General features: G+C 40.4%; 2 protein-coding genes across 16 annotated transcripts in view; both read right to left on the reverse strand.

The window, feature by feature from the left end:
* Window positions 1-3,457: 3,457 nt before the first annotated feature.
* On the reverse strand, window positions 3,458-10,292 carry LOC106751786 (NAD kinase 2, mitochondrial). Its single transcript, XM_014632924.1, has 6 exons — window positions 9,912-10,292; window positions 7,578-7,875; window positions 6,376-6,699; window positions 6,083-6,161; window positions 5,718-5,982; window positions 3,458-4,772 (listed from the first exon to the last, which is right to left on the reverse strand). Exons 1-6 carry the CDS (start codon window positions 9,946-9,948, stop codon window positions 4,540-4,542), a joined length of 1,236 nt encoding a protein of 411 aa, XP_014488410.1. The 5' UTR covers window positions 9,949-10,292; the 3' UTR covers window positions 3,458-4,539.
* A 4,793-nt stretch (window positions 10,293-15,085) lies between these two features.
* Window positions 15,086-18,342, reverse strand: part of LOC106751784 (bromodomain adjacent to zinc finger domain protein 2B-like) — a 208,516-nt gene continuing 205,259 nt past the window's right edge. For 14 of the 15 annotated variants that reach the window (XM_014632910.1, XM_014632921.1, XM_014632922.1 and 11 more), the window contains 5 exons: window positions 17,930-18,051; window positions 17,686-17,827; window positions 17,378-17,508; window positions 16,158-16,442; window positions 15,086-15,803 (listed from right to left, as the gene is read on the reverse strand). In XM_014632910.1, the coding sequence (XP_014488396.1) occupies window positions 15,623-15,803; window positions 16,158-16,442; window positions 17,378-17,508; window positions 17,686-17,827; window positions 17,930-18,051 (861 nt within the window). In that variant the 3' untranslated portion in view covers window positions 15,086-15,622. Of the gene's footprint in view, window positions 15,804-16,157; window positions 16,730-17,377; window positions 17,509-17,685; window positions 17,828-17,929; window positions 18,052-18,342 lie in introns of those variants that run through there. The other variant, XM_014632918.1, reaches the window with a different exon arrangement.

The raw sequence follows: 18,342 nt of genomic DNA on the forward strand, positions 1-18,342 counted from the left end.
GCGCACGGTCATCGCGTCCCATCGACTCTCTCTCTTCTCCACTTTCCACCCACACTTTAATTTATAACTAGAGTCCAAAATAATAAGATCAACGCGAGTAGCGTCTCGCTTGCTGATTGACTGACGGCGGCCACCAATCGAAACCGGGAATATTGAGCCGCTGCGTTCGAGAACGTCGCTTTAAACCCGCATTAAACTATGAAGTGAAGATTGAGATTTGACCAATCAGTGGAGAAATCACTAAATTTCACTAAACCTGAGTTTAATAGTAACTTACACTGATTGGCTAAATTCAATTCAATCTCTATCCCCAATCCGTAGTCTGATACGGGCTTCATAGCTCTCGTAGCAAGCGCGATGCGCGACGCGACATTCGCTCGACGGGAGAATTCACACTTTGACAGGTAAGCAGAAAGCAAAAAAGCAGCAGCCAATCAAAATTCGCGCTGGTAGCCAGTTTTTGCTTTATCTATTATTTTATCTAACGTACTACCAGCGCGAGTTCTTAAGCAGTAGGGAAGTTTACCAACCAATCAATATATTCCTTTAGATTTACATATTCCAAAAGACGATAAAAGTGACGATAAGTTTGGCCTTAAGCAAAAGTAACTAGATCTTAACTGTTTTAAATCTAGTTACTTCTGCTGGAAAATATCTTACGGAGGAAAGATCGTAACGTAAGATTTGTAACGGTTTCGGTAACTTATCAACTCTTGTACTTGTGTCATTGATACAAGTGCATCAATGCATCAATCTGAAGAACAAGAGTCGGTGAATTCATAGAATGCATCTTTTACACGTCTTTCTTCTTGGAAAAATTTCCCAGCAAAAAACTTATCCAGATACTTAACCGTTTGAATGCCACGCGTCTCTGCTGTTTCCCCGTCCAAACGTGCCAAAGAGCGCTTTTTCGCTTGTCTTATTCCCCATCCAGATATGCCAAACGGTGCGATAGCGCTTGTCTTATTCTCCGATGATTGCATCCAAATGTTAGATTGCAATTAAAATTCGTTCTTTTATCAGTTGTCTCATTATTTCATTTTTACCTAAAACGGAATGGTAGCCGTAAAGTCGCGCATCGACAGAAGCCGAGCGTATGCCGGTTATCGGCTTCGCAGTTTAGAACGCTGGTACTTTTCGAGCGAAACAGAAGAAGCGCAAAATCGCTCCTTGGCACTCAAACGGTTAAATAGATGGTGATCCGTTGGTGAAATGTGTGGAGAACAGGGACGGTGAGGGAGAACTTCAAATTCCAACTCGTCTAGTTTTTTTACGGCCTTTTTCACAATGTGTGATCTGGCATTATCGTGAAGCAATAACGCACCGTGTCTATTGAACAATGCCGACTATTGAGCGCGCAGTTTTTGGGTACATAATGTCAATTTCCTGGCAGTATTTATCAGCGTTTATAGCCTCACTTCGCTTGATAAACGAATAATGCACAATGCCGCTACTTGACCACTATAAAAACGCCATAATTTTCTTTGAATGAAGATTCGGTTTTGACATGTGTTGCGGAGATGCTCATTCGCATCTAACCACGGCGCGGAACATCGATGGCTGTCGCAAAGAATCCACTTTTCATTGCATATCATTATTCTATGTAATATTCTATCATTATTCTGTCAGGAAGCAAAAAAGCGCGAATCTCTAAACGTCTCATCTTGTCCCTCTCTGTCAGTTCATGGGGAACTCATTTATTCAACTATTTCACTTTTTCCAAGGCTTTTAAATATTAAACGACGGTTGACGAACTGCCAATCTCTGATCTGCTTCAATCATGTCCTTTAAAACGGCGTCGTCAATGACAGAGGTTGCATGCCAGCGAAGTAAATTGTCGAGGTTTGTGGACCGAAACTTTTCGAATCAACGCCTTGTCGTCTTTTCACTGGCAGAACCTTCGCCGAAAGCAGTGTTAGTTTGCAACCGCCAATAGGGTTGCACGAAGGAGCGCCGACGAGCCCATTGGAAATGACCAACAAAGATGATGAACTCCTTCGACTCATGACCAATTTTCTGAGAGAATTCTGGTAACGAATAGAGTTACGATTGAGATAGGGCGGCGGCACAAGGCAAGACCAGCAGGACCAATAACCCGAACAAGGACTACAGGCACGGCAGAAACCGACACGGAAAGGAGCGGATCTTATTAAGGTTGTTGTGTTAATATCATTACTTATTTTCTTTATTTGTACCGTTCAAACTAGTAACGCCGTATAAGGCAATCATATCTCGCATAGGTTAAGTAGCGTACTAGTTAAGTCGCGTTAATTATAAGTCGCACGTTAGAAGTCGCGTCAAGAACGTAACAAAGATTAGGATCACTTAGATCGCTAAGAAAAGGTCAGAATGACTTAGGAATGATAAAATCTCTTCTTTTTATCGTCTAGTGATATCCGATCACAAGTTCTAATCTACAATAGGTACTTTAAGCCCTGAATCTTAAGAAATTGACCAATCACAATCGAATTATAGAAGAATAATCAATTGTGGTTGGTTCATTTCTTAAGCCTTAAATACCTATTATGGACCAAGCAAATACTTATTATGGACTTAAGCGGGGTATATGACGATTTAAGCTCTAAGATTTAAGAAATTGACCAATAACAGTCAATTATTCTCCTCACATTCGACTGTGATTGATCAATTTTTTAAGGTTTAGAGCTTAAAGCACCTATTGTAGACCGAATTTAATGGCTATGTTCAGTAAAGAAAGCAACTTTACAACTATTGTAAAATTCTGATTGGTGTATGCTCTTAGATTAAGCCAAATTAAGAGTATACACCAATCAGACGCACGAATTTTACAATATTTGCAAACACTCACAATATCTACTTTCTCTGCTGGACGTGATATATATTATATTTCGCGTTGCGTCAGCCGTATTATAACCGAATTTGAACTTGTACAAATAAATGAAACGAATTTCTTTATTTTTCATGTTGACTTAACGCGAATTTTAACAATATCGTAGTAAATAAGTAAAGTTACGTATATAAATTCACGTGCACGACATATACTTTTCACATGGTATACATACAGCGCTATCTGAATAAAAGAAAGATGAACTACAAAAGCGAGAAGTTTAAAATATGAAAAATATTTATATTTTTATCGACCATTTCATTTGCACCAACCTAATATTACTTACATAGTTAAATAAAGTTATAGAAAAGTATTTTTTCCCAGTAAATAATAAACTTATGTAAAAACCCCTTAACATCGCTGTTCAAAATCCGGCACTTTACGGATCAACTACTTTAGCTGAATTTTTCCACTCTTTCTATTCAATTCTTGCTATTAATATTAATTATTAACTAATATATATGTCAAGATAAATAAATATAAATATTTCCACAGGGAATATAACAATACCTGACTATCTCATTACATACTTCTTTCTCGGAAATATCCCTTCTATAAACCATGCTGGGACAATAAATCATTTTCTGAATATTTCAAGAGTAAAGCGAAGACTTTATCGTGTAACCACCTTCTCACTTCCAGTGATAATACCGCGGTAAAATAACGATCAAATCTCTGGGTACATTCATGATTTCTAGCTTCTTTACAATGTCGACATGTGCTCCGTCATATTTAGACTAACCGATCTTATCATTTATTATTTCAAGTCTGCCGGACGTAAATGTATCATCTGATCAAGTAGTATAAATCCACCGACAAGTCGGAATGAAAATTTCTCGAGTATGAAGTCAACGAAAACTCAGAAGGTCGAGAATTAAAAAAAATTCTTGTGTGTGTGTGTGTGTAATAAATGATTCCAACGACGGCTTGATTAATGACCCGCATATTCGCTACCATGGGATAATTAATAATCTCACAATATCTTGGGTCATCCGGTCAACGTGTATACTTGATTTCGATATAACTTGAACTTTTTTATGCAGCTTAGGACACAGTTTATAATATAATGAAAGAACTTTTTTTTTACCAATTCCCGGAAGTTCTTTCATCGGACCATTGGCTATGCCTTCAACTGCATCAATAAAGGTTCGAGTCGTTTTTGAAACCTAATGTACATTTTCATTTGGTATGTGAGATAAAAATATAAAATAAAATTACATATTATGTATCTTACATTAATGTCGCGCAATATATCAAATGTTATGTTGATCCTTTTCAGATGCGAGATCATGACGGCAAAGCAAAGTTTCCCACCTTTAAATTAAGTAGATCACGCTCTTGTACTTATCTTTACATTATTGAAATCTAGGATGAATATAACGTAATCATTAATTCTAATTTTTGTTTCTTTTCGTCCTTATACACATCTTCCATTGGCGTTATTAAAAAAAAACTTGATTTAAAACGTTGTTAAAACTTTGGTCTTTTATACCTTAATACGAATGTATTAAAAAAAAAGTTCTTGTCGTGAAATTTCGGATCATCGGATAATTTTTTTTAATTAGTACGGGAATGGTACTTCTGCGTGGTGAACGCGATTAACAGTTTGCTCTTTCTTTGCGTAATCACAGCTACTGTAAAAACACCTTTCCTAAAAGCCGCCTGCAGTTTATTCAGTCGGAAAGCGTAATGGTTTGCAACGAGTCCTCAGGAAAGATCTCCACTTTCGCGACGGTACCGTAAACGAAGGGGACCGCTATACCACCGTCGATAACCAGGGCCGCGTCGTTACATTGGGATCTCACGGTGATCTTCGCGCAGAAACCTCGAGGATGCATAAGCTTTGGCACAGGCACTGAATTTGTCACTATCATATCTCTTATAGAATAACACAGTTTTAGATCCTCTGCAACAGAGAACGATACATTTATCTTTTTTTTTATCTTATATGCCTAATGTATGAGGGAAAACGTGTAAATATACAGGGTATCCTATTTTAAATAACGACCGCAAATATTTGTTGAACAGTGCATTAAAAAAAATATTTCATATAAAAGTTGGAAGGTTTAAAAGGATCTATTTGCTGATTTTATCAATTTGGTGGAGGCGTTCGAATAAAGGTTGAATGAAGATCATCGACTTCATTTTTGTATTCACCTTTCGATAACATCACCTTAATACTTCTCTACACGATAATATGAGAGCAATCGATAATTGATGTTAATCATTGCACGTTAGTGCATTGATGCATTTGCAAAATGCAATAAATTATTTTAAGGTTTCTTTTAGATTAAGTAAATAAAAAAGTCCTCTATATTTTACGAACAACACACAAAATTTCGAGTTATTAATTATTAAAAATAGTTATGTATAGAGGTTTCTTTAATTAATAACTCAAAAATTTGCGTGTTATTTGCAAAATGGTAAAGGACTTTTTTGTTCATCTTCATCTGTTCTACGCCCTCACGAAATTTGTCTGGAACACTGTACATATGTAATAGTATAGTCCTTCAAATAAAAGTCTGAAGATCTCTGACTTCTTATTGATCGGTCTAGTTCTTTATTTGATTAAAAACGGCAAAAGAGTGAGGACTGTCAAATAAAAAAACTCTATTTTTAACTAAACATTATTCCACGATAGAAGATGCGAATAATAAAAATAGAAAAAATCACTTTTTAAGAAATGAAAAAACTTATTCTTATAAATAGTATTATATATATACTTGAACTCGATATTAATATCTTTCATAGATAGAGACATTCTGGTGACAAACCAAATGCCATTTTCTACTAAAAAGTCGGCGATTTTCAGGCTTTTACTCAAAAGACTCTAGTATAAACGTGTACTAACCGGCGTCAAATCGTAGACCGCTGTTGAAGATCGTACAGATCTTGTCAACTTCATCGCTGCTGAATTGTCGCTGGGTGTCTACGAGCTCCAGTATCTCCCGCACGGTTTGGTGGCTCAGGCTATGCATGGATCTGTACCAAGATGTCGAGCCTGTGCCGGTGCTCACGCACAATCCGGAGCCTCTCACCTTGTGATACTTCTCTTCTTCATCCAACTTCACGAGCAGAGAGCTCGTCCTTGCCGACAGTGTTTCACCCATGAAAACCTAGCAACGAAAAGTAGACCTGAGATACGTAAGGGAGCAAATCGTCTTATTCGTCTTATTCGAGATACGCTTGTGCATCGATGAGCATTATTAAACTCACTTCATTGAGCGCTAACCACGGCAGACGTCTTTCTCGCGGTAATTCGTTGTGTTCGTGGCTTTCCTGCTCTATGGGGATTCTGCAATGAATATTAAGTACAACGAATGCATTTCCCCATCTTATGAATATTTACCGTTAATCATATTTACTCGTTCAATGAATATTCATCGTCAACCCCATTTATTCGTTTTATGAATAAATGTAACAAATATTAAATAATAAAAAATTGTGTAGAGAATTAGTTTATAATTGTGTATGTGAAAAACGCGAGGAATGTCATATACGATGTGTACCTATCGGTACCGACGATGCGCCCTTTCTCGTGCAGGTGAAATGGGTTCGCCCAGATCTCCTTCCCCAACAAAGTAATGCGAATCCGCCGTCGCATGAGCGTATTGTAATGTCCCGCCTTTAACATCTTGAAAATTTCCGGTATGTTTCTTGTATATCTTGCCGACAACATGAGGTAGCCTTCCGACTTCTCGGGATACGAATTGATGCCCATTATGGGTTTCTTGTTGTTAAATATCAAGTTCGAAGCCAAAAGGAACGTTCCGTCGCCACCAATCGGCAGTATCAAGTCTGCCCATGTGAACAACGATTGGTCCAGATTGGTCCTGAAAATCGCAAAATACCATCATTTCACGACGAACGCACTAATCTTCTACCAGATTACGGAACGTCGAAGGACGCCCTTTTAAGAATGTATCACCCATAATTCAAAATAATTAAAAAATTATGAAAACGTTGCAAATTGATCTGCAATGTATTTAAAAGCGACACCGAAAGTCTGACAGTAATTGAGAGTCTGGCTTAAAAGTTATTCCACTTTAAAAAAGGTTGTAAGGTGAATCGAGTTTGATAAGAGTTCGATAAAACTTATATAGCGTATACATTGAAGTATCATCTAATTCATTGCTCGTTAAATTAGAAAAATATTGACCACTCGAGGGCTGAGATATTTACGACTAAAGTTAACACTTTTTATACGTGTCCTTTGAGAGATTAACATACTATTTTTAATTTCTATTTTTCATATCTTCGGAACTAAATAAAAATAAGATTTTGATGAAAAACTACTATGATATTAAAGATTAATATGCAGACATTATACACAAACTTCAGAATTATTGGCCGTTATGTTTTGAAAGTACAATATACACACATTTAACACATATTTAAACACTTATATACCTTTTTTTATTATCTGCATACCTCTATTAGATCAATTTATGCATAAATATAGCATTGATAGGAAAAATAAAAAATAAGGATATTTTCGTATTTATAATATTATGTATGTACGTCTGCCTTCGTTCAAAATTAATATTTATTATTTAGATAGTGAAATAAATATATAGGGACGTAATTCTGCTAAATAAATACTAGATTTAAGAGTGATGATATTTCCCTTGATACGTTACTGAAAATATGGCACTAATGGGCAATACATCCTTCCTTAACTCCCCCCCTCTCCCTCACCCTTCTTATCTACCTATTGACTATCTTATATTCCACATTCATCTGTTCCAAGGTCTCGGTCACTTGATCTTCCACGGCCTTGGTAGCTGTGTGGCTCGCAATCATAGTATTGTAATCATAGCCCCTTTCCAGCAGCTTCAGTCTCAACTGATTCTTATTGAGCTTAGGCTCCCGTACTTTCTCGAAATGGTATCGCGACAGTTTCGTCACGATGAGAACCTTCCTAGGTACGAAACTTGACGCATTTCGGATGAAAACGTGCGGGCCCTTATGCACAGTCGCGGAATGTAACTGCAAAAGTTGCACAGTGTCTGAAAAAGAAGAAATTCGATGATACCATCAGTCCTCGGATTAACCTGCCGCGTATCAATAATCCTTCCTCGATCTTCGAAGAATCGATTTCAACTCGACACACAAAATTCCTGTGATTTCATTAATTTTATGGTAATTTGACCTTCTCGCGTGTGTATGTGTATGTGTTTAGGAATGGAAATTATACATACGTATAATATATAACATGTAATATACGAAGCATATAATACATAATGTCTCAAAATAATTGCGTACAATACCTAATAGCTATAACATCCTTATAATATTTAATTTAATATTTCAGAATTCTTGGGGTCGCGAAAATCCCAATACAAACATTGTTGAGGAAGATCATCGTTTATTACATCTTTCCAATTTTTTTAATAGTATATCTTTTATCTAATATTTTTTCTATATTTTATCTATATTTCTATATTTTCTATATTTCTATATTTTCTATATTCTATATTTTATCTATTATATCTTTATATTAAGCGCTTTTGGCTATTATATCAAGCGTTTTTGGTTGCAATTTTATCCAAATATACTTTACTTAAAATTAGCTAAAAAATAGAATTTTATTATTCATTCGGCTTTTCTTGGATTTTAGATTGCAAAACAACGTTTTCATTTGTTTTTCACTGACTTTTAAATTGCTAAGTATCGTTGCCTCCATTTCGATTATGCTCGAAAATTCTCCGTTAAAATATCGTACGATAGTCCTGGAACACCCTGTATGTTCTTTGAATATATTTTTGCGGGCTTTATCTCTGATTAAAGTATCGTGCGTGAGATATGCGTTTGCAAGGAATTTGATAAAAGGTTGTTTTAATAGCCTTGAGCTTGTGCTGTTTCTGCTGTATTCTTGAATGATAAGAGATTACTTAATGATGCGGGACGAAAATAACCGCGAAGATCGCAGCTCAATGCTGCATGTTGAGAACGCAGTTACGCGTGCCAGCGCGATAACAACCGACGCCAAACAATCGTGGCCGGTTTTTCAGTAAAGAAATACACAATGGGATGCTTGATAAGAATGTCACAGGAATTGTGTGCTGACGCTGCGCTTTTCATCGTTCCCCACGTGTAAGAACCCGGCGAAACGACGGATGAGGAAAACGCATTTCGTGCGTCAAATTTCCCTTATCGGACGAATAATATTTATATCTCGTTTTTTTACCTGCATAATAGAAAAGATAGAATATTTCCTCCGATATATTTAGACTTCCTATTTCTCACATCTTATTTAAGGAAGAGATAATCTTTGCCCGTATCTCTCACCAAAGGAAATTTCCATCAATGGAAAATCAACACGATTCTCGCCAGCGAGACGAGCGTTAGAATTCTAACGGGGCATTTCTCAATACGGAGATCTCAAGGTCGCTTTTTCTTCGCGCGACATCGCAGGTACGTTTGAGAAACTATGCTTCGGTTTTCCTACTTTTGATATATGTTTAATGAGCGATAAAGCGATGGGACGGCGCTTCAACGCTGATAGCGCGCTCCCCGAACGGCGTCACTTTTTCATAGATCACGATTCTTTGCCACGTGTTACATAATACATGACACTTTTCAAATTTGTGTATCTTTATAAATGTGCTTCTCCGCTCGAATGGTCATTTCTACCAAGGTAGGTTATGTCAATGTCGTCATCGCTGGCGCACCAGCGCACAGATTACCTAACAAACCGAGTCTAACGTTAGGATTCGTTGTGTCAACAAACCGAGTGTGTGACGTTAGATTCGTTGTATCATTCCCCGATGTTATTTTGCCGCTCTTATCGAAACAAACATAATTCGAAGGGGGAACAACGACGCAAATGAGAGAACGAGCGGGATCCACTATGCACGACGTACCGCTTCTAATTTCCATTTGCTCCTCACGAACGCCTAGTATTGATCCTTCTTTATCGACGAGCTTTTTATTGACAAACGTGTGCAAGCAGATCAAGAATATACCTACCGGTAACCACACGAGGATAAAACGCGCTGAGAGGGGAAACGTATCGAACGTATCGAATTGTCATTGTACTTACTGGTGGTTGACCTACGAAAGAAGCCGAGGGACCGCATCTCATGATGATGATCGAGGCACCTGTGCGTAAGCGAACGTGAGTGATGATTTGACGCGGGGAGCCGAGAACCTCCAGGCGCCTTGAACCTGATTAAAACCGACAACACCACGCGCGCACACCGTCCGTACTGCCGTCAGTCGCGCACTATGCAACCATATATGTAATACTACTATACAGCCAGAGTGAGAGAGCCTGTCTCGGAACTACCGTGCGGGAATATATATTTTCCTCTCTTTCTGAGTGTATTGCGAACGTAACACGCATGCGTCAGATTGACGTTCTGCCAATAGAGAAATAAAATGCATTTGTGTGCACATATGTACATGTGTATATATATGTATCATCATCTGACCGCCGCGTCTGCGCACTACACATCATCTGTCCGCTTCTGAGGTGGCTTCCTCTTATAGGCAGTGTAGGACGGCTGGCTATATAGTAGTTTATATGTATGTATGCACCACATATGCGCACGTCCGGGGCCGCCGGGGAGTGGGGAGTATTCGACCGGTGAATCGATGTCAAGTCGTTTATGTCAGAAAATCGATCGACCGCGCGAAAGTTTTGAATTCCACCGGACGCGGTTCTCTGCGATTGGATCCTCCTTATCGGACCTTATCGATAAGCCTAAGTGAAAACTAAATAAAATTCGATTCAGTTTCCACCTTATTTACTCCTCTTTTTGTAATTTATCAAAGAGTAAATTTAACGTCCAACTATATTAATTCAATTATATTTATATATAAGATCTTATTAATTAGTAAGTCTGATATTTTGAAAGTTAAATTATATGAATCATTCCTTTTTCTTTTAAATTATTTATACATTTCATAAATAATCAAAAGTTAATTTAAATAAAAATGATCTCTAAGAATACATACGAGGATGGATCAAATATAAACGGCCTTTTTAAATTGCGCGCCCGTCGGCGGCGTGAAGACCCTGCAACGTTTTGGACAGTGGAGGGGAGTCATGTGGAAGGCAGTAATAACGTTGGCGCGCCACGTGCTTCTACTCTCAGCAGCAATCACGATAAGCGAGAAAGTGGTACATCCCGCAGTTGCACAACGTGTTCCGACCGAGATCCAACTTTTACCTGTTCTACAACACATTCAAAATCCATTAAGATCGGTGTGAAGGATGTTTCTAAATGTTCCCTTGTAAAATCTCAAATGATTCTTCTCAGCCGCTCGTTAAGAATTTACAGTTAAGAAATTTATAGTTCTTAATTATAATAGTTATATATAATAGTTATAAATAATAATTTTTAATTATAATAATTATATATATATAGCCAGAGAAAGAAAAAAAACCCACTATACAGATACACGCTTCGCTTACACTTTATTAATTCATTTGTAATACATTAATTAAGTTTGTTTAAATAGCATCGAGGCTACCTAAAGTACGCCTTCGTATATACTATAGACAAACAATCTAACTTAAATCTTTCTCTCTCTCTCTCTTTCGCTCGCTTTTTCGATCTCACACTTGCATTCACACGCACGCATGCTTGTTTTCCTTTCTCTCTCTCTCTCTCTCTTTCTTTTTCTTCCTTTTACTCTCACTCGCTTCCTCTCCTTCCATGCACTTCCTTTATTTCTCTTTATCCGTTCCATTAATCAATATCAGTTTATTATTACTATTTTACCATTGTCTCTCATTATCATATATATACTACATATATATATATATATATANTTATTCGTACTAACAGTGTAACTGTACTATTTAAATAATAATTGAATTTTAAAAAATTACTTGTTTTTGTTGTCAGTTTGTCGTTTGAATGTATGAGATGTCTAACGCATCGGCTACTGTATGACGGTGCGAGACGTGCACGAACGAAGCGGCACACGGCGGCGTGTTTCTCCGAGAACAATCGGTAAGATCGACAAAATGCCCTACAATATATATATATATATATATATATATTTTATATACAATATATATATATATATATATGCGCTTTCGCTCTCTCTCTTTTCCTTTCTATTCTACAAACAAGAAAGAAACGAAGAAAGGAAGGAAAAGGAGAACGGATTCGCGACACCCGCGAAATTAAACGTCCGAGTAACAGCTAATAACTTGCTCTAACGACAGCTCGCTCGAACGACAATGCGATCCAATAGAAAAGAAAAAAAACACAAAAAAACTCCGATAAAGATTTTATACTATATACACATAGTACATAGCGTATAGACGCGGACCGTCGCGTTTCATCTAAAATTATATATCTGTAGATTTAAAAAATCGCAAGGTAACGATACTTTATACACACCTTCGACGCGCAAAAGCAACGGAACCTTTTGCCGGCAATCAATTAAAAAAATAACACGGATAAAATAAAGAAAAATGCATAATCTCTCGCCAGGAACCTTTCACTCGCGAATTCTCTGCGTAAGTCTCATCAACGATCTTACCGGCTGTTCCGCGCGTTCCCTAAAAAATTTACCTCGCGACGACGCGAAAATATCGTCGCCGATTGTGTTTTCAGTCGCATCCTGCAGGATTATTACTTCTCGCTCTTCATACTCGCTTCCCTCCCCCTCTACCCCTCCCACCTAGCCACTCCTTCCCCTAACCATTGGCGTTTATACTCTAGCTACTAATACTTTTACACACTACGAATGTTTTTTTCATTTTTCTTATTTCTTTAAACCATAATCATTTAGTAGCACGTCACACTACGACTGAACGCCTCTCTTTTTTCTCTCCTTCGTCGTCATCTGCTGTTTTTCTCTCTTTTACTCGCATCTCTTGTTCTCACTTTCCTCCTTCCTTTCTCTCTCTCTCTCTCTCTCCCTCTCCCTATATCCAGCTCTCCCTTCTCTCGCGTTATTACCGACTATACGCTATTACGAGCAATAATGTACATCAATTACATACAAAACAAGATGCAGCGTGAACGCTATCGTTACATCGTCATCGTCGTCTCGCGCAAAGGTCGCAGCACTCTTTTACTCTACGAAGGTACCGCGCGACTTGAATTACAATCGGAGAAACTCACTACTAATCCGATACTTAATCTCTCTCTCTCTCTCTCTCTCTCTCTCTCTCTCTCTCTCTCCGAAGAGCGCAACGCGCTCTCATAGCTCTCTTTTATCTTTCGGCAATGCAGCAACAGCAACGACGACGACAACAACACGTTTCAAAAAAGACCGACTCAAAAAGACAATTAAATCGTCGTCGTCGTCGTCGTCATCCTTATCATCACTATTATCGTCGTCTCGTTCTTGAAGAGATTCCCCTTATTTGCAGGGAATCCGCCGCAAGGTATTTGTCGAAGTTGGCGAACAAGACACACCTTACACAATCGTAACAATCAGCACGTACCGCGACACAGAAGAAACATACACAGCGTTTTTTTTCATCGGATACCTGAATCAAAACCAAAGCCACCTACCCACTGTCTCGTTTTCGCATTTTTGCTCTCTCCGGGACGATTCGTTTCCTTCGAGAGGCGCGCTCGACTCAATGCCGCTTCTCGTTTTACCGCCGTTTTGTGCCCACAAATGATAACTTGCTTTTCTCCCTTTTTCCTTACGCTAAACCGACCGATCTCTGATTCTCGGACGCGCTAATTACTGACGATTAAACGATAATTTTCTCCAACGTCTCCCCTGACGTCTAATTTCGCGTGCCTCTCTCTCTCTCTCTGTGTGTGTGTGTGTGTGTGTGTGTGTATGTGTCAACGCGGGACCTTCGCAATACTCGACAAACGAAAAACAGGAGGCCGAAAAACATCTACATTTGTCGCTCTCTTTTTCTCTTCTCTTGCCCTTTCTCGCGAGTAACGAATAACACGCGTGCCGAATTAATTAGCAATCTTTCGTAATACACGCGTACGACCTGGACGTGCTACGCTACGACTCCTTGTGTTCGGGTTTGAACGGCAGTGGATGTTTCTGGATTTTTGCACGCACGACGTATCACTATTGGAAACGACATTACCTCTCCCTTTCTCTCTCTCTCTTTTCTATTCGCATCGCGATATTTGAAAATTAAACTGACAAATAATTTCGAAATAATCCTCGTTATCTCTTTCTCTATTCCGCGAGCGAGAACGAGCGTTTCTCTTCTCAATGCAAGAGTAACACGTGCGATGATCGTCGAGCCCGTCAAAACAAACCGCGTAATTCTTATCTCCACAGACGCGATCGCGTCTACGTCTAATTATATTAATTTACTAGATTTGAGAATTATATATCAATTAACAGTCACGGCAAAGACGTATATCCTTGTTCCGAAATACTGACGCGAATACCGCCTCTCTTCCTCTTCGCCATCTTTTCTCGAGCTTTCCTACTTCGTGCGTCTCTCTCTCTCTCTCTCTGTCCTCTTCTCCTTTGCGCTCGTGCGAGTTAACGCAATACCAAAGGCGAAAGAATATCGCAACCAAGGAGATGGCCCAGCGAAACGGCGTTGAGATTTCGTCGTCGTCGTCAACTCAAACGTTTTCACTTCGTTCGCTTTTCTGTTTCTACTACTCTACTCTCTACACGGCGAATAATATCCTTATCGTGCTCATTCGTAGGCGAGGTGTGTGTGTGTGTGTGTGTGTGTGTGTGTGTGTGTGTGTGTGTGTCAGTACGCGTATATATATGTATGTATAACTACTCTCTTTCTCGCTGTCACTCTCTTTCTCACATTAATTACTTTGCAAAATATCTCTCTCTCTCTCTCTCTCTCTCACCGACGCGTTGGTAATATTAAGCCCGTATATAATACAATCGCAAATTACACACTTATTCGCTCTTAGGCAATCGTTTACTCGATATAAGTACAATGACCATTCTCGTCATCGTGTCGCTCCGCACTCCCGGGTGTCGCGCAGGATGAATCGCAGAACGACGATGACTTCTCGTCTGATGCCGAGCAGAAGACCTCAGGGAGAATCACGGGATAAGGAGGATATATCTCTCTCTCTTTCTCTCTCTCTCTCTCTCTCTGCGATCGAAGTTTCTCGCAACCGCGTCGCCGGTTTAAGTCTCGTCATACCGAAGCCGAGCCGAGATTATACAAACACGACGGCGGACTGAGGGAGAACGGTTCCGCGCGGTATGATTACTTTATACAACGACAAGATTCGACAGCGGCGCCGCCGCCGTGTCGGTGGTTAAACACGGGGGGGGGGGGGTTAAAGNGGGGGGGGGGATTAAAGTACGCGCGGCCCTCGAGCGCAGGAGGGAGGGCGTGTAGCCTCGCGGGATATCACGGCGATTATAACGAACGATACGAACGGGCGAGCGCATTCAGCGATTATTATTAGTATTAATAATATTATTATTATTATTATTATTATTATTATTATTATTATTGTTACAACGAACGGAAAATGTTCGATCGGCCGCTAGAACGAGACCGACTAATGCTCGGAAGTGGATAGAAGGGAATCACGCATCGTGTGTCCCTCTCTCTCTCTCTCTTTCTTTCTCTACCTCTCCCTCTCATTCTTGTTTTCTTGCTCTCTTTCTCTCTCTCACTTTCTCACTCTCTTTCTCTCACTTTCTCGCTCGCTTTCTCTCTCTCTCTCTCTCTCTATCTCACGACGAACGTCGACGACGTGTTGTTGATCGTTGACGCGTGTGTGTGTTGTGTGTGTGTACGGGTATATCCTAGTAGTAGAAATGGGCGAAGCTGTTGCAGGTGTTGTTGCGCGAACGTACCGAGCCTCAGCTATGCGTTTGCGGGTGCGGGGGCGGCGGCGCGCCGGTGATCTCGGTCCAGCGCATTTCGAAGAAACTGCGCATCCCGTGGCCGGCCTTGCCCACAGGACTGTCGTCCTCGTTGAATACCTCGCAGTTGATGAACATCTGCCTGACATCGGCGCAAAACTCATCGCGAGACTTGTACCTGCGATCGAGAAGCACTCGTTGTGAAAAAACGTTGGGCGGGGCTCCTCCCGGCCGGAGACACAGTAGTCGGTCGGCGCGATTTTCACGGTGGTTTTTTTTTTACAGTGGATTTCTTACTTTTTATCTTTCTTTTTTCGCGCGATTTGCGGTCTATGTGTGTACGTGTATGTGTGCGCGCGTGAGTAGCGGGTGAATGCGGTCGAAAGTTTCGCTGGGGGGGAGGGGGAGCCTTCGGGAGGATCTTCGAAGAGGGAAGGGCAGCAGGTCGTTACTTAAAGGCTTGCTTTGAGGGTTTCGCGCGCTCGGCTTAACTAACCCGCAGTCAGCGCGTTGTTGTTGTTTGGCAACTTACGCGGAGTCCTGCAACTTCTTCTTAATCGTACTGAGATCCATGGGGGTTTTTATGATTTTCTTGTAGGTCGGGAACTGTTTGGTGTTCACCGGCAGGAGGAACGGCCAGGCCTCATCCTGCTGCTCCAACTGTTCAAGGAGTACCTTACATGGTGCCAGCTCTCGTTGTTGCTTCTTCGTGAGCGTCCTATTGTTACCCTCCTTCCGTGGTGAGGCGGTAGGAGTCGCCGGTTCCGACGAACTGACGTCCTCTACGTGTGTGTTCGATGCCGTTGACGGCGTTGGACTGCGGCGCAAAACAACAGAGAAATTATTTGCACGATTAGCTTCCGTTCTGCAGGAGGTTTCCGGTTTTCATATAAGCCTCTGTGGACGAATGCGCAAGGACGAATGCATAAGATTCAATCGTGCGAGATCCGGCTTGAGACGGCTACGTTGCCCTCGATGGAATATTTCCGTTTTCTCTCCGGTCTCTCGCTGTCTCTCGTGTGCGCTCGTTTTATTACTTTTTCCGCTTTTTTCCGCCCTCTCTCGCTCTCTCTCGGTACTTTTTCCGACTCCGTCATCTACGACCTGAAGACGGCACCTACCGTTACGACGAATTTCTTTTTTTTTTTTCTGAGAAAATACCCATCCCACAGTTCGACGTACGCAAGTAATGTACAACACACTAGGCAACAACGACGTGACGAGAATGTGTTACAGGGTGTCCCGACGGAGAAGAAAGGGCGGGGACTCTCAGTCTCGTTCGCGAGGACCCATCCGGCTCGAAACTCGAAGCCGTCGGAGAAAAGCTATCGTGCCCGGCTCGGAAAGAAGAACGAGCAAAATCGGACCTGGCTTCCCGTGGAACACCCTGTATATGCGTAATGAAAAGTTTTCCTCGAGGGACGACAAGGACGATCTCGGCGATTTTGCGACACGGGCCGGAGATTTGTAAGTCGGTAATCGCATGAGTGCGGTGTATATATTTGTAACGTATATATATATATATATGTGTGTGTGTATATATATATGCAGATAGTTCGTCTCGTTTATTTAAATTGTTTTGCTCGATCGGGAGTAATAAATACTCGTTCGCCATTTGCGTTTCGTTGAATCTTATCGAATCGTGGTTTTTCGTGGCTTATGCTTTTTTTTTTTGGTTTCTAATATACTTTCGCACAAACGTCGTTAAGCCAGCGAGTTGACAATTGTTTTGTTTGTTTTTAACGTAATCACCTAGCTGGTGGATGGTCAGAACTTTCACTTTCTCTGGTGCCTCCCCCTTTGGTATGACTCCTTCGACTACTATTTCTCTTCTTTGGTTGTTTACTGTGGCAATTAGAGCAATACCATTTTCCTCGCGGCATCTGCAAACGAAGCGCAATGTATACAACGAACTATACATGTGTACGTGTGTATGTGCGTGTGTGCGTATGTGTGTGGACGCGGTTTGCGCACATTGAAGATATATATATATATATTTTTTTTTTTCGCAAAGTTAATGAGTATCTCGAGCTTTACCAAGTTGCCCGGCGGCTACTCACTTTTGGCATCACGGGATTGTGGCAGTCGGTGTGATAAGCCCTAGGGCAGAGTTCACACAGGACCAAGTTTTTACCCACTCTCTTGCCGCACACCAAACAATTGCGTTCACCTGTCGCTTTGTTCATACACTCGTGACAATACCTGAAAGAGCGAACGACAGCTTGAGAATGTTATTCCTCACGAAGCTCGAGAGAGAAATTAGTAACGAGATCAGAGGGGCCGGCCCGAGCCGGTCTCACTCACCAGTCACCATCAGGAATGTTTTCCATTTTTGGACGGAAACAGTAAGTATGGTAGCCACGGTCGCAGCCATCACAGAGCAGCAGCTTATCTTCGTTGTCCCCGCTATGACAAAACTGGCAATTCTGCAACCAAAAGTAAACTCTTCATTTAAAAAGGATGAAAGAACACTGGTCCCTCGTGTGGCTAAGGTAGCATGAAGATTTCAGCACTATTTGTTAGTTAAGCATCTTTTAAACAAAAACGATAACAAAGATATCTATATATTCTATATATATAATATACATACATACATACATATATATGTATGTATGTATATATATATAAGGTGCGGTTCCACTTAACATTCGCAACGATCGCGAGCATCATTCTATCCTTGTTTCTCTTGGATGTTAAACAAAGACAGAATGACACTG

The sequence above is a fragment of the Dinoponera quadriceps genome, unplaced genomic scaffold (assembly GCF_001313825.1).
Source record: "Dinoponera quadriceps isolate SergipeBrazil2010 unplaced genomic scaffold, ASM131382v1 scaffold179, whole genome shotgun sequence".
Lineage (NCBI taxonomy): Eukaryota > Metazoa > Arthropoda > Insecta > Hymenoptera > Formicidae > Dinoponera > Dinoponera quadriceps.